Here is a 17,383-nt window from a genome sequence, read left to right as displayed (position 1 = left end):
ATTTTGGAAATACATTTTTTAGGGACCTTAAACTTAAAGATTTTTTTTCTATCTAAGTAAGAAAAGAAAATTATCTCAACATAAGATTTTAGGTCTGTGGTTACAATTGAAAATGTAAAATTATTAACTTTTATTCACTTTCACTTCAATGAATTGACTCAACATTTTTAGGGGGTTTGTTAAAGTCAAAGATTCAAGTTTATCTAATTAAATCAATAAATCATCTCAACAAAATATGATTAGTTTGTAAAACTTTTTCAGAACTTGAGAGTTTGAGTTTGATTCAAAACTCAAAAATCTGTTGAAGGCAGTTGCTTTGAAACTTTTTTTTTACAGTGTACCTTTAAACAACATTTGGCTCTAGGAAGGTAAAAAAAAAAAACTGGGGGTTTTAAATAGTAGAAGACCCCTTTTTGATATAAGGCTTTTGACTCCTGCAATAATAATAACACGCACCTCAAAGTGTAAAAATACTCTGAATAGCAAATTTCTTCAAATTAGATTAAAAGATTTGAGTGAGACAAAAAAGTTGTAATATACAAGAAGCTTATTCCACCTGTGAGGGTGTTGTGTCAAGTAACAGTTTTCTGCTTTAGTTCAGTTTTTACAGTCTTTTCCTCGCCACCCAATAAATTATCACAGTACCATGAATGCACGTCACGCGTACATATTTGAACATAAACACACACACAAGCTAAAGAGTCCTGCACGGACTCCTTTAAAAGGTGTCTGGACTTTCACCCCCACATCCTCTGTCTTTCGTCACGCACACATACACGAAAGCAGCCTCCCCTCCCTTCTCCCCCACCTCCCCCCACCCCTCCTGTCCGCTTAGCGTCAGTCCGTCAGAGCGGGGTCAGGGGAGTCAGTTTGCAGAGCGTCCTGTCCTGCTGCTTCGTGGAAAGCGGTGGACTTTGAGGTGTTTCGACAGGTGATCGCTGCGGGCAAACTTCTTCTCGCAGACGATGCACTGGTATGGTTTCACCCCGGAGTGGGAGCGGCGGTGTCGGGACAGCTCGTCGGACCGGGAAAACCTGGCGGGAAGGAAACCCAGGATGTAATTCATCAAAATGATCCCATTTTTCTGAACATTGAGCTTCCTCACTCATTTCTTCACATTTTGAAGTGCACCTACTCCCACTTCTGCGCATACACCAACCAATCTGTTTGTTTACAGCACATCTATGTAAAAATAATTGATACAGTCATGCTTCAAGCTGCCAAATAACACAAAGGCTGTGTCAAGCCATTTTGTATGAGGGTAATCTGAGAGGTGTGACACTATACATGTTTATTGCCCTATGATGTTAAAGAGTCACCCCTTATTTAGCTCAACACATGAGCGTGGCAAATCCAAGCTCGGTCTATTCCTGTCCCGCTCCGCTCCACTCTCGATGGCTTGGATATCATGACAGTCAAGGGTTAAGTGGATGATAGCGTAGTGACTGCGTGTATCTGCATATATTAGTTAAGCCTTTTAAGATCAGATTAATGTGTAGCACAGATTGATTTCCAGTAGCAGCAGCGGCGGCGGCGGGCTGAAGGCATGAAGGCGATAATTCACAGAGATGTATAAACGTCACTCACAGTTATTTCAAAGCATTTCCACTGTAGACACGGATTACACAACCGACCTATTCATCATTTTAATGATCTGGTAATAAAAAGAAGATAAGTGACAGAGCTTATAAAGCAAAGCTGTAGTGTCTGAAACTTTAAGAAAACAAACACTCAGACATAATGACTCATTTGGTTCATTGTTTGGTATTGAGAAAGTGTGTCTCTACAGTGAATTATGACTCTATCTGTCCCATTGATAGATAGCTGGCAAATATCTTTTTGTTGCACTTTTTGAAGCAAGTTTACTTTATATTAGCCCTGCATCTATTTGCAGAATACTCAAAGGAGTACAGATAATCAGTCACATTGTTTGAAAAGGCAAGAGACTTCACCAAAGCAGCGTTTTGAGCTAAATGCTAATGTCAGCATGCTCAAGATAACAATGCTAATATGCTGATGCTAAGCAGGTGTAATATTTACCATGTTCTTCATCTTACTTGGCGTGTAAGCATGCTAACATTTGCTTATTAGCAGTGAACACAAAGTACACAAAGTAGCCTGCAGCTGTGGCAGTATTTGGTCATAAACTTAAATACTGTGATGGCACTAGATCAGGGTTTTCAAAGTCTGAAGCTGTGGGCTTCACCTTAAGCAAAGCTTGGAAAAATGCACCCCCCTGCCCTCCCTTAGTTTACTTGCTTAGTTTCCATCAATTCCTAGATAGGGATCATGACTATTTTATCCAATACACACTCGCAAAATAGTCTAATATTGCTGTTTGACATAACTTCAGAGTACAGCAAACACATAAAAACACGACTGGATCTCTAAACTATTTCTTTATCCAAATCACACACATTTAGGCTTTTTATCTGACCTCATTTTGATGACTTAAGTCATAACTAATGTTATAATTTTCACTTCTGTTCACTTCTGTTCACTGAGTCTCCACCGTCTCCCACTTTGAAAGTCTCTGCACTACAAGGAAAGTTGAGGTATCACCACAGTTCAATTCATCCTGACTGGAAAATTAATGTTACAAATTTCATGGCAGTCCATTCAATAGATTTTGAGACGCTTCACTCAAATGTCAGTCCACAAGTAAACTGAATGGAATGAAGTATCTTATATAGTACAGCTGTAGGGATACATTGTTATCTATTTGTAGCTGGTCTTTGGGCAAATCAGCATCAATGCACATGCACTGCAAGAGACTTGCACACTGGGGGGCAGCAACATACAGTATTACCATATTATGAAGTTGATATTGGTAAATGTTGCCTACTGGACATCTAGCAGATATAGAGCAACATTAGCACTCATTTGGACATGTGTTTCTGCTCTGCTTTCAGCTCTGCTTTGGTGTCCACCAGCTCACTGAAAATTTGTTTCACTTTTTAGTTGATAAATGTTCCAGGTTGTTCACCAGTTAGCTGCTAATTTTGTCTGTTTTGGTTAAAACAAGGTTGGTGAGAGTGGCAGAACAGCAGAGGTGTAGTGGCCAAAAAAACCCAATCAGCTGTAGGGTGCTTCAACGTTCCATAGAGCTGATGGGAACAGCAGTCACATGACAGTTCTCCTTGGGTTCATCACTTCAAGTCACCACTTGTACATTATAAACAGTCACTTGATTTGTTCTTGATTTAAAGTTGTGCAGATTTAAAGGGCCAGTGCGTAGAATTTAGAGGCATCTAGTGGTGAGTTTGCAGATTGCGACACTTCGCCTCACCTTCCCCTCGCAAGCGTGTAGGGGAACTTACAGCGGCCAGGAAACTCTTGGAAAATGTGAAATATCAATTCTAAAGCCAGGGTTTAGTTAGTCTGTTCTGGACTGCTGAAGAGAGACTCCATGGAAGAGGACCCACACACAGTGCAGATATAAACGTGTCATTCTAAGGTAACAAAAAGACATCAATTCTCATTTTTAGATGATTATACAGTAATGAAAACATACTTATGAATATTACATTCATTTCTGCAGCATTCTGCCAATAAATGCCCATAAATCTTACCTGAACTTTAACATAAAGTGATGTAAAAGCCTCAAGGCAAAAATGACTCAACACATCAGTCTCTTTATGTTCTATTCTTTACGTGACGGTACATTTGTTCCTTATGGTAATCTGTGAGTAACACACATGCACACATTACACCCTAAAGCTGTGCTATGTCAGCTTCAAGCCGGGGCAAGACACAAAACATGTATATGACTCAAACTGGGCCTGAGCCCAACTATAACATACTGCACCAGGCAGGATCTGTCAACGGGAACATGCATTTAAGACTTATGCAAATAGACAGCCTGATTGTTCTTCAAATCCACTTTTTAGGAGGGGGGGTGGTTGATTGCGTGCCAGTTCTCTCTCTTTGCCCCACCAAACTCAAACTAGTGCCCTCTCTTGTTACAGCTCTTCCTCCATTTCTTTGCTCCTCCTCTCTCTAATCTAACATGTGTCAGGTTTCTCTGCTCCGTACGTTCCAGCAGGGACAGTGGGCGAGGGTCAGTGAGTTTACAGGGTGGAGGGCACTTGTGTTGATCACTTAAAGACTGTGCTTTTTACACCTTGAGTCCTCAGGGTGGCTTGGCGTGGCTGCAGCACAACACATTGGATACTTCTTAGTGTGGGTGCTGTGGGAAACACATATGCAGGCTTTGTTCTAGCTTGTCCCTAAACTGTTTCGCAGCCAACAGAGCGTAGTGAAAACAGCTGAGAGAGGTGGGGCAGTTGGGTTGGTTACACACCTGGAAAATTACAGTAACAAAGATATTGGCAAGCTCATGTACTGTACAAAGATTCTGTTTGTCTGTCATCTGTATTTCCTCGTTTCTTTTTGTTTCGTTTATCCTGTCGTCTCAAAGCCTTTTGTGTCTCCCTCCTCTGTGTTTATGAGCGGCTCAATTTCAACTCTGTGTATGTTGAAAGGGAAATCACGTTAATGCATGACAGCACTAATCAGTGGCAGAAGTTTGCCTCCTACATGAAAAGCAGTATATAAGAAACCATAAAACCTCTTTTGACTGCTTTTATAAAAATGGATTTTAGTAAACCAGAGGGGCTGGATTCAATTCCTCTATTTGTTCTTGAGCAGTACACTGAATCCTCTCTGGCTCCGCAGAGGCTGTTCTCTAGATGACCCCGACCATGCTGACCTCACTGCAGAGGTCAGCGGATAGCTTCACGAATCAGTCTGTCAATGCTTTACTCAACAGAGACTGAGGTAAATCTCACAGCTCTCAACAATAAAACTGGTAGGAAAAAATTAGCGAGTTTAAGAAAATTCTTTAGGTCTTTAGGGTGTCCCTTAAGAGAATGGGGAGAGAGCATAGTTGCCCTTGAGAAAACCTTAGGGGGCATAAGTTTGTCAGTGACTGCGTTTTCCCCCATTTGTGCAACTACTTTGCAGTTAGAAAAATGTCCAGACGATCAGCAGGCATGTGGTCAAGTCAGCACTATGTTTGTTTCAATACTGCATAAAGTGTGCAGTAGATGTGTTGATGCACAATATCGCGTAATTTATTGACCCCAAAACAGGATGCTGCTACTTCCCAACAGCGTCCCAAATGCCATTATTCCCCCAGGATGGTGAAGTCATTCTCTTTGTTCTCTGTATATATTTGTTCAAGTTTTACAAAGGGCCATGCAAAAACTGATAGCAATCACATCACATCCATACAGGGTTAGTAGTATATATATGTTACAAAAGCTAAAAATAAAAATAATAATGAAAATATATAGATTTTAATGCACTGATATTGGATATGTATTCAATACCATCTTATGTGCAAAATCAGGCGTTGGAATTGGTATCCAAGAGAAAGAAATGGTATCAGAACATCTCTAGTTAGCAATAATAAATGTGCAACATCTGGATAGACTTTCAAAATAAAGGCAAAAAAGTACTGGTTAATTTTAGGAATAGATAATAGTTTGGGTTAAAATAATTGTGTTAACGTAAGTTCATGTATGTAACATAACTGGCATAACTTCACTTACACAAGTTATGTAACTTACGTAACGTTTCATAGTCACTGTAGGTTCTCCTACACACCTGGAAGGGGAGGGTAAGGTGAGGTGTTGCAATATGCAAGCTCACCACTAGATGCAACTAAATCCTACACACTGGTCCTTTAAATCTGTACTAATATTTTTTTATTAGGATAAAAGGGGGCTGCACAATTAATCTCAATATTATCAAAATCACAATATGGTCAAGTGTTATGTAAGTAACTTAAGGATCCCTCCCCAGGCATACACAAATAGTCTGCTTGGAATAATGTGTGTCTAATGCGTTTTACTGCAAAAATATATAAATAAATATAAATATATAATTTTTATATTAAAATCCTTAAAAGGACATCTACTCCAATATCTATACAGCTTCCAAACAAGTTGTGATGTCAATCCTGCCCAACCCCTTAAAATCTGCAACAGGCACAGAGAAACTTTCTACTTTCAGCAGATGAATGTGAAAACATCCTTCTAGTCTCAAACTCATACAGTGAAGCTCAAATATCCAACTGTATGTATGAATGAGAAGAAAATCACATTTTTGAGTGGAGGGGACTTTAAAAATAAGTCAACATTGAATCGGTTTCACATGGGACATAAATCCCAGTGTCCTGGGTGAAAATCCTCCATACGCAGACTTTCTCGCTCTTTAAAATAGCCACCTGACTTTCTACAGCACATCAAAACACTGCAAGAGGAGCACCTCCAAAAAATAATGCTAGAAGATACCTACAGCGTCAAAGTTTAAAGCATATGGACGCTAAGCAAGCCGCTTTATTTGACACATTGGAGGTGAGAACAGGCTGTAATAACATATAATAATACAACGATAGTACGGTCAGTACTCGCTGTTTGCCTGTCAGTTGAGCTCCAAAGCTAAATCAAACTGCGATAGCTGTCTGTCACCACCCCAGCCACATTGTTTTGTTGTGACGATGAATGCATCAGCTGACAAGTACAACAAGCCGCTGCCCTGATGACAGATGTCGAGTACACACACGTCACAGTGTTATTACAGCAAACTGTTTGAGTGTGAGCCATCCGCCGCTCAGAGTCTCCATGCAGGTTGGAGCTGAAAATACTGCAAGCTCGTGTGCGCGCTGCCCGCATGTGTACCTTTAAGTGGTTGCATGTGACTTCGTCTGTGCATCCAGATCTGTGCATGAACATAAACTACAGACAGAAAAAGAAAATGAGGGATGGCAGTCCAGAAAGCTTCAAACGAGACAACAGCTTGGCAAAGGAAGAAATAAAACTTTCATTTAGTTATATGTAGGAGTCCAGCCAATGAAATACCACTCATCTCTATTTCACAGGAGGCAGCGCATGGATCAGTTCTAAGGTTACAGAGGGTAAGAGGTGCCTGACTCCCCAGCTCACCTCCATTTCCTGGCTCAGAGGGAGAGGAGCAGGAAAAGGGCAACTGTATAATACAGTATATACTGCTGCTGTCATGTAAAGACTGCACAAGTGTAGTTCTGAGAGGAACAGGGGCATTATGGTTTTAGTTCAAGTAAAGAAATGCATGTTGTCCCACCCCAGTAAAAACATGAAAGTAGCAGAGGACTTTTATTTTGGTGATTAATGCCTAACCATAGAGGAGCAAGAAGAGAAAAGGAGGATAAGGTCCGATAGTAGGACACTCAAATTCTCCAAACCAGGTAGGAATTTGTGAGTTGTGATGAAAGCTAGTGAGCAGGCTAGGGCAGTAATGGATTACATATAACACCCATTATGTAATTTGGATACAAAAAAAAGGTAACAGTAGCCCATTAGAATTATATAAAAAGAAAAATATGTAATCAGATTACAGTTACATTTAGTAACAATTTCAGTTAAACCATTGCTAATCTCAGAGTTGCTAATTCATTGCCATTCAAACCAACCGCTAATGTTAGCTATGCAGACCAACTGCCAACGTTCACTGCACAGACAAATCGCTAATGTTAGCTGGACAGAAAGTTAGTTAGCTAACTTGTCAATCCCACTACTACTACAAAATATTTTGAGATAGTAGGTGGTGATGCTGGTGGCCAGGATGGTGTGTGAGCAAAAACAGAGGTCGCAAAATGTTTATGACAGTTTGCTTTAAGTTTATGTATGTAAGCTTAAAAATTTCCATAATTACTGCCATTAATCTAAACATGCATTTGTACACAACATAGGAGAGAATAGTTGAACAATTAATAAACGTAAAATGAACGTAAACACTATATTAGGCTAATCAATTTTACCATATTTGGTATTGAGGTAATCAAAAAGTAACACAAAGTACTTTCCCAACCCTGCTAATGAACTACAATGCAATGTTTTTCAAGATTACGTTTTAAATTAATGTTGTCCTGCCCATAATCAAGGCTTGCAAGCTAGATAAGCTAGCAGTAGACAGCCTAATTTAGCATTAGCTACACAGGAGCTATCCATTCAAATGAACAACAGAATGTGATTTGTTGACAGCGTGGCACCTTTGAATTTGAATTTAATCAACTGGAATTAACATTTAGCCTATAAATTCATAAATCAGTGTTAAATAATAGATGTTAGATGTACAGGAGTACAGATATTTGAAAGCGATACAGAATGCCCAAGAGCCTAACTGCATTATATTCCATAAAATATTGAATTGCCGCCTTTGTGTTGTCCTTTAAATACAGACATTTATATAGTTAAGTAGACTTTCAAGCTGCAAAAAGGCAAATGAAAGGAACAGTTTGATATTTTGGATCTACATTTTGGTGGGAATCCACCTGCAAGGAGCTCTATATTTGACGAGCAATGTCATATCTTTTTTAATCCATACATGAGCAGAAATGTAAAAACAACAAGTCGATGTTTTACATGGAGTTATGTGCTGCAGTGACTTCCTGGAGTCTCTGCTGTTTGCCTGTGAACCTCACTGAGAAGGCAAGACATGAGTGTGGCATCGAACTTCTCATCTGACTTTCTGCAAGAAAGCGAATAAGTGCATTGCTCACAATGGTGAGCTATAGTTTAAATTATCACCATCATCTCGGTGCCGTTACACAGGCTTCCATAGGAAAAAAAAGTGTATGCTACAAATGCATTTAACACATTATTTCTTTATCCCATGTGTGGAAAAAAAGCACATTTTCCTCAAGCAAGCTTATAAAATCCATAAGGACCTAATGACTCTATATAACTTTTTCATTACATAAATATAAATACTTGGATGTGTGCCCTGACAAAATGCATATTGTGAAATAAAGGGTCAGATATCGAGGATTTGGAAATATGTGCAGGTGCAGTACAGTCTCCTCACAGTGTGGTGTTGCAGGCAGACTGATAAAGTGTGGGCCAGAACTGTCTGCTGAGTTGACCCAAACTTATCTGATTGGCTCTTTCTCACACACAGCCACATTTGCATTACTTTCCTGAACAAAATGTAATACAAATTCTAAACTCGTGCTTAAACTCAAATCTGTACCATAATTAAACATTAAAGGGCTAGTATGTAGGATTTAGTGGCATCCAGTGCCATGTAGTTTCAGAGTGCAACTAGCTTCATTGCCACATTTGCTTGCCTCGGGCAAGCCTCACTACTAAGCCCTAATTATATTCAATTTCTGCAATATTCTGCCAATAAATCCCTGTAAATCTCACACTGTGGACCTTTAAGTGTAATTCATGCCCTTACCTAACCTTGCCTCTGTCCATGCCTGGAAAAACACAAGCAAACACACATATATGAAAGACTCTGTATCTACCCTTGAGCAATAACTGCATGTATAGAGGTTGAATCTATTGACAAACAGGTCAAAAGTTAGCATGTGTACTTTGGATAGAAGAGTTTGTCCTTCTTAAATTAAAGCAAAGATTAAAGTACAAAAAATCTTAAAAATTGATTAAAATTAATTCTGGATACTATGGGAGCTTGTCTGAGGTGAAAACTTTGAACTTGATTCTGCAATAAGTCAGTGTAACTTTGCATTAATGTGTGTGTGATGTGGTTGCAGACAGTGAGCAAACAAGTGGAACAGCTAGCAGGGGGCAAAGTCTGCATGCAGACAACTTCAAACGCTGCTCTATCTAATCTACAACTTCACCGTGGTACAAAAATACACAGATAGTGGGGGGACACAACCAGTGTGTGTGTGTAGAACAGTGAAACACACACAGCCAGTGTGAACAGAACAAATTATAACCTTCTTGAAAGAAGTTGGATGTAGCTTCCCTGAGGATGAGCCATTTCCCCTCTCCTCCCAACCATAAACTGATCCTCCTGAATCATCTCATCGTATATTTAACACATTTATATTCCCATAAAAACTTCCTCTCTCCTGTAAAACTATAGCTCGGTTCTCTTCAACAAAGCAGTGAATCAAATAAGTTCTTTGGATAACTGCAAAGGATTTTCAGCATGATCAGCCCTAAGAAAAGAGTTTAAAGACACAGTTCACCAGAAAATCAAAAATACACATCCTTTTACCTGCAATGCTATTTATCCATCTAGATTGTTTTGGTGTGACTTGCCTATATTCTACAATATAATGGGACTGGATGGTACCAGCCCTGAAGTGCCCTGATGTAGGAACTACTTTCTTTCTGCAGTAGAATCTACCAGAACTACTTTCTTAGAGAAAGAAAGTAGTTCTGCTGCTCTCAACAAGGTCTGTGCTTGTCTTAGGTAAGCCAGTCATGATTTTTGGAAGAGACACTGAGCACCACTAGCCAGGTGCCATTTAGTCCCCTTATACCTGAGAGAAGGCAGACATCTCTACAACTCACACCAAAAGATGGATAAATAGCGCCACAGGCCAGGTGAAAATATGTATTTTTGAATTTTGGGTGAACTGTACCATTAAAATACAAACAAGAAAACAGTTCCAATCTATTGCTTTTAACCAAGTGTCACAGTCTCTTCTTATCTATAATATCCCCACAATAAAAAGCCCCTTCATCACTGTTTACACTTTACATGACAAACTAATGTGTTGCACGCTGCATCCCTGCAGGCAATGAAAAAGGTCACTTATCGACAGATATCTTCAAACGTGTGTTTATGAGACCACTGAGGAAATTGATAACCCTGGTTAGTGTAATCTCTGTCATGTTGATAAACTTAAAGAACACTTCACACTGTGAATGCTTTTAGTCACACCATCAATCTGTCCATTCATCTCCTTTTACTCATCCAACCTTTGATTAGTTCTGGCTTGTATTGCGTGTAAGGGTGAAGGCAGCAAGAAGATATATACAGTGATTTATCTTCATCTCTCTGGTCAGCGACTGCTCTGTCTTTCAACTCATTAAAGGGACAGTTCACCCTGAAATCACAAATATGTATTTGTCCTCTTACGTGTAGTGCTGTTTATCCATCTAGATAGTTTAGTGAGCTACTAAGTTTTAGAGGTATCGGCTGTAGAGATGTCTTGCTACTCTAAAATATAATGATGCCGGATGGCACTCGGCACGTGGTGCTCAAAACACAAAAGAACACATTTTGAAACCTCAACAGCAACGCTTCTTTGCAGAAATCATGACCCGCTTACTCAGAATGATCCATAGACCTTGTTGTGAACAACTTTCTTTACTACTATACTATCGCTCTGCAGAAGGAAGTGTGCATCTACTCATGGATGAAAAGCTTGTACTTGCAATAGTGCCGGATCTAAACATTCATGGTGTCCTCCTTGGCTTAGCTGTAACTTCTTACCAGTGAGTAGATACATGCTTCCTTCTGTACGGTGAAATGATTGGTAGCTTGGCAGGAAGAAAATAGTTCCAAGGTCTGTGGATTATCTTGAGTAAAAAGGGGTCATGGGTCTTTGGAAAGATACAGATTGCCGTTATGTTTTCAAATCTATTTTTGGGGGCTTGGGGCACCACAAGCCAAGTGCCATCTAGTTACATTGTATTGGCAAGAAGGCAGACATCTCTATGGCCGATATCTCCAAAATTCTGCAACTCACATCAAAACAATCATGATGGATAAGAAGCACTCAAGGTAAGAGCAAAAATATGTGTTTTTGATTTTGGGGTGAATTCCCTTTAATTATTCTAATCTAATCTAATTGATTATGTTATACGACAACACTTGGTTCTGCTCACCTCCATCCACAGCCGGGCCACGTGCAAGCGAAGGGCTTCTCCCCCGTGTGCCTCCTCAGATGGGCTTTAAGGTGGCTGCTCTTGGTGTACATCTTATTACAGCCGGGAAAAGAGCACTTGTGCATTTTAATAAGGTCTGCCACTGCGCTTTTCTGGTACCTCTGACCTCCAGCGAGGACCCCCGCAGCTGAACCTCCACCTAACCCGCTTTCTCCAAGCCCGATGGGTTTTGCGGCAATGGGCACTGGCGCAATCCGGACAAATTTGGAAGACATAGCACTCCCGTTTTTGCTTGAGGCAGCAATGTTTGCTGGGGAAAGCAGCTGAGGCACCAAGGCAAAGGTCTGCCCCTGGATGTTAACCAAGAGTTGGGCAATTTTGATATCTGATGGGGCCTGGGTTGGCTGTGACTCGGTTTTCTGGGTTTGGGCTAGCTGCGTGACAGCATCTGATATGGCACTAGGGCTGGGTTCTTGTTTTATCTGTATGGGCTGGATCTGTAGGATGACAGGCACACTAGAGGCAGCACCGGTACCTTCTGATGAGGCTGGTGATGAAGCACAGTCCTCCTGTTTGATCCCATCAACTCCACCACTAGTAGAACTAGTTACACAGCTAACGTCCACTGATGATGCTGAGCTGTCAGATGTACATGGTGTGTGTTTGGTCTCTGAGTAGGAGGAGGGTGGAGAATGAGCCACAGGCACAGTCTGATCTGAGTTCTGTGACACTGAGATGAGTTCTCCTGCTAATGTCCTTGAACTTTCCGCCTCAGCGTCCTCTGACGTCGTCGACATCCCCTCATCGCTCCCCTCCTCTTCTTTCTCCATTGACACGACCATGTTCTCCTCCAGGAACTCCTCAATCTCCTCGAGGGTGGGCTGAAAGAGGAGTGCCGCGGGATCCTGCAGCTCGTCCAGGAAGACGGGGAACTCATAACAGTCCTCTTTGGTCTGCTGCTGGAGGAGACTCAGCCGCTGCTCTCTCTTAGACTCCCAGGCCAGGCCCATGGGTAATAGAGGGGCAGATGAGGAGGAGGAAGAAGAGGGTGGGGAGGATAGGGATAGAGAGGAAGACAAGGGAGAAGAATGAGAGCTACTGCTGGTGTTAGAGCTTATTGAGGTGGTGAGGGAGGCCTGTGAAAGGAGGAGGTCCAGTAGGCTGTCTTGACTCTCTCCTCCCGAGGAGCTCCCACTGCTCCTGCTGCTCCTGCTTTCATAGCTGGAGTCGAGAACGTGCCGCAGCGTCGGCGATGAGGACTCTGGGCTGGAGCAGAGGGAGGAACGAGGGCTTGAGGAGTCGCTGAGGTCATCCTCGGAGAGGCGAGGAGAGGACGAGAGCGTCAACCCTTGGTAGGGGTGGTGGTGGTGGTGGTCATAGATGCACGCGTCAGTCACCATGATGCCCGGCGACACGCCACCATTGGCGTGGCGACCAAGGCAGTTGTAGTCAGACCCCGGGGAGCCGGTGTAATACAGGAAGGTCTCCTCACCAAGCAGCAAGTGATCCACCATTCCTGTGCGGGTGAATGGCAGCTGGACTCGAAGATCAAGATGTTCTGCTGCAGATCGGCCGAATGTTAATGAAAAACTTCTTTCTTCTTCCTTCAAAAGACAAATGAGTGTTCGTCAGTTATGACAATGAAAAAAAATTTCCTTGCATACCAGCCAAACTTTCATTGTTTTTTTTATATAAAACAGATAATGACCATCTAGACCAGTAGTTTTCAAACTTTTTTTCACCAAAGGGCAAGACAAAATTGTAAGACATACCAGTATTCATGCAATTCATACCAGTATTCATGCTATAACCAGTCAAACCAAAGGAAGCAATGAGTACTAGTCAATCAGGGCCTTTGATGTGTCACATTCCACTAATACCCCAAATCTGGCAACTGCACAAAAACAACTAATGACATTTGCTTTGACAGAAGGATTTATTTTAAGGTGTAAAATTTACCTCTGTATTGGGAAATAAGTGGGTACAAAGTATTGGTATAGTTACATATTGCAAAAATAATATATGGTTGGCCCAAAATCCCACAGCACAACTGGACTTGGCTCATATCACACCAGTGTGCCAAGGTACACCATTTGGCAACCACTTATCTAGTGGAACCTACTCAGACTGTGCTTGATTTTAATTAAATTTTAATTAACTCTAACTTTAGAGTTAACGTATTTATGCAAAACAAATACAGCATGACACCGCTGTCACACTCTTTGCGAAGTCTGTGAGCTTAATATTTTACAAGACAGTGCCTCAAGTTCATAATATGAAAATAAGTAAACCAGGAGACTGTCTGAAAATGATTATTATGATTTGGTCTCTATGCTCTACCTGCTGCTTGTTCAACAGCTCTGCAGCTGATGACACTTCAAAAGGAAAGTCAACCACGTGTGAAGGAAGTGGAATTTGAAGACTCGGTGTGTGTGTGTGTGTGTGTGTGTGTGTGTGTGTGTGTGTGTGTGTGTGTGTGTGTGGACGCTGCAGCTGCTGGTTCAGACTTCACGCTGACCATGTGGAATCAGGGGTTCCCATTTCTCACCACATTTGAAGCCACATGGTTCTGCTGTCATTCGATGATGTGTTTCTTTTAATCTCCCTCTAGTGGTTCTTATCAAAGCTTAGCCTGACTGACAACACAATTGCAATGCTACATAACTTTTAGAGACAGTGAGTTCACCTAAAAAAGACTAACAAATCACAAGAATTGTAGCAATACTAGAATTTTATAGACATGACACTGAAAAACGATACTTGATACCTCTTTGAATATCATCTCAAAAAGAAACAAGCACAAATTGAGGATAGATTATTTTTTTATCTTTTAATTAACAACCTGAACACAGTGCTGGTGCAGAAAAATTCAGTGAACAGTGACAGTTTTTTGTTATACTGCAAGCCAAACTTCAGACAGGACAATTAAGACTGAACTGAGGTTTTGACTTTGATTATTTTTTAATAGCTTTGGTACTTTCCAAACTACAATTAATGTATATTGTATCATTTTATATATGGTATTTAAAAAAATATTGAAGTATCCATACTTTTGTCAGCCATACAAGGCACACAGTTACAACAGAAAAGTAATGTCAGTGTTTAATTGGGTGGTATTTTAATGTCCTTAAGTCAAAGATCAGCAGATTTCAATGGGCTGATGACTGAAGGATTTAGTGTCTGTTTTTATCCACCTACAGCCCACAAACAATGCACCATGTCTACATTTACAAGGATTAAAAAAGACAGATATTATCAAATGGCCTTGAGTGGCTTATGATGATTAAACATGACGCTAAAATCCTCCTTTAAAGCTTTAAAAGGCTCCGTGTGCGTTGCGTGAGACTGAAAACAAAATGATTGTGCGCCCTCTTCTGTGGAGTCCAGGCACCTCCAGACGTGCTCACAGACGTTAGAAAATCACTTTTTAAGTATTAGATTGAGTATTGCGTCATTGACTTTGAGTTGCACCCACAATCACGAGATTAAATGTTGATTGTTTTCAAGAGGCCTCACTCTTGTTGTGTCCCACCTTCAGACGGTTATGTAATTAGTGATCTAACCTCACAATTTCACTCAGATATGGCACCTTATGTGATAACATCATATGACATCGGGGGGCCGCTGGGGTCCACTGCTGCTGCTGTGCCTCATCATGGAAAGAAAAAAAAAAGTTTGGAAAGAGAGTTTGGAATATCTCGGCTCAGCCAAGTCTTAAGTCATTTGCCCTGTGGTAACCCCGCTGCCACCGCCGTGAAACATCAAAAAAGGCTCTGACAGCACAGCGTCATGCGCTCCTGCTCCTCACTACGCTGCATGAATAATCAGTTATGGGAGTTAACTCGAAATTTGTGGCATGTTTGACACCGCAGGCTGTCACAGCGCGTCAGATCACAGAAGACATATTAGTATTAGATTAAACAGATATTAACTTAACAATACAGCAGATGTAATGTGCGTCCCAGTGTGGATTTAAACATATTTTTATTGTTGGGGCATCTTTAAACTCGTATATGCGCTGTAGCAGCCAGTGCCACTCCATGCTCTACGGAGAGCCACGCGTCTCACTGTACTCTACAATGAGAGACACAAACAGGCACAAACAAACAAACACATTTTGGTCTAATATTAAATGAGACCAGCGTCTCTGCTCCTCATGCACTCACCTGTTTATGTGAGGAATCCAAAATCCCGCTCCTGTGCGCCGTGCGCTCTTTTCTTCAAAGTATCTGTCAGTGCGTAATAGTGCGTAATGGCAATATAACTCCACGACACGCTGTCTGCATAGCTGCTGTACGCCTCCACACACTCTTTCTCTCTCTTTCTCTCACACATACACACACACTTACACTAACACACTATCGCTCTCTCTCTCTCTCTCTCTCTCTCTCCCTCCCTCTCTCTCTCCAGAGGGCTGGTAGTTCGCTTAAGCGTCACATGACCGGAGCTGCTGGGTATGTTGTACCAGGCAAATTAGGGGGGTCGGCTCATGAAGGCTCGCCTGCTCGGCGCGCCGCAATTGGCTCTCGGTACAGAGAGAGGCCGGCCTCAGGGTCTGGCGTCAATGGAGAGAGGGAGTGTGTGTTAGTGTGTGTATGTGTGAGTGAGTCAGTGAGTGAGCAGATCATAAAATCACACTCATACCTCTACAGTAACTTCAGAGGACTTGATAGGTCATGCAGTTCTTTTTTACATTGCCTTGTTTACTTGTTATTTACTTTTACTTCTTGTATAATATTCCCATCAGGGCTTCCATTGAGTGTGTTCTGTGTGTTATGTGTGACTCATTATAATGCCCTGTGGTGTAATGTTTATATGTTTCCAAACAGAGTGTACACTGGTTTTCTATCATCATCATATTAGTCTAGAGGAATAAATCATTTTTCATATAATATTTCCATACAAAACTCAGTGTGTTTGAGACTTGAAATGTGTGTGTTGATCTTTACAGACTTATATACATTATGACCTGAATCTTCAACAGAGGGTTTTTGAACACTAGGGGGTCCACAGAGTTACAGCAGGGGGCTGCCAAATGATTGTTTGATCACTTTTTTTAATTCTATTTCCAGAAATGAAAAGATGAAAATACTCATCTCTTGATTTGGTACAATCACAGTACTTGAGTGCCAGATCTAAGTCTACAAGTATTACAATTTGATGCTACGATTTATTGCGATTTGTCTTTGCTCTTTTAGCAAAGAAAAAAAGGTGAATCATAGACTTCTAGAGACTGTATATCATGATCCATATTTCCAAAAACAATGTACATCACATGTCAGTCAGTCTTTGAGTGTTATTTTAGCATCATTATTACAATACTGTATATAAAAGTACTAAAGTAAATACTTTTTAAGTAAAGTTTAGCTTTTCTTGCTCATCAAGCTGGTATCATGCATAAATAATTTAAATTTAAATGAACATCCTTCATATATGAAATTTAACTTGAAAACTGTTCTTTCAAATCTCTGGATGTGACTGCATATAAAAGAAAATAAATGTACAATAGACCATAGAATTAATGCAAAATATATACTTTTTGAAATAAAGTGCTTCATCTAAGCTCTTCCTGCTCAAGTCTGAAATAGTGAACAACAAACTGTGGTATGTAATATATGAATAAATGTATATACTGTATTTTGAGTTTGAGTTTTGACCCTTTTAGGTTGCTGTAGCTGGTCAGTGTTGAGTGTTGAAGTCAGAGTAATAGCTTGAGTTAGTAAAGGAAGTTTATGCCTTAAAGT

General features: G+C 40.8%; 1 protein-coding gene across 1 annotated transcript; it reads right to left on the bottom strand.

The window, feature by feature from the left end:
- Positions 1–329: 329 nt before the first annotated feature.
- LOC146325660 (Krueppel-like factor 15) lies at positions 330–16,028 on the bottom strand. The gene is made up of 3 exons (XM_084721790.1): positions 15,806–16,028; positions 11,640–13,243; positions 330–1,034 (listed from the first exon to the last, which is right to left on the bottom strand). The coding sequence occupies exons 2-3, from the start codon at positions 13,151–13,153 to the stop codon at positions 866–868; spliced, it is 1,683 nt and encodes a 560-aa protein (XP_084577916.1). The 5' UTR covers positions 13,154–13,243; positions 15,806–16,028; the 3' UTR covers positions 330–865.
- Between the last annotated feature and the right edge of the window lie 1,355 nt (positions 16,029–17,383).

This window comes from Lutjanus erythropterus, chromosome 6, assembly GCF_056507025.1.
Source record: "Lutjanus erythropterus isolate fLutEry1 chromosome 6, fLutEry1.hap2, whole genome shotgun sequence".
Taxonomy (NCBI): domain Eukaryota; kingdom Metazoa; phylum Chordata; class Actinopteri; order Lutjaniformes; family Lutjanidae; genus Lutjanus; species Lutjanus erythropterus.
Note: the sequence above shows the minus strand (reverse complement) of the source record. Positions and strands in the feature narration are given on the sequence as shown.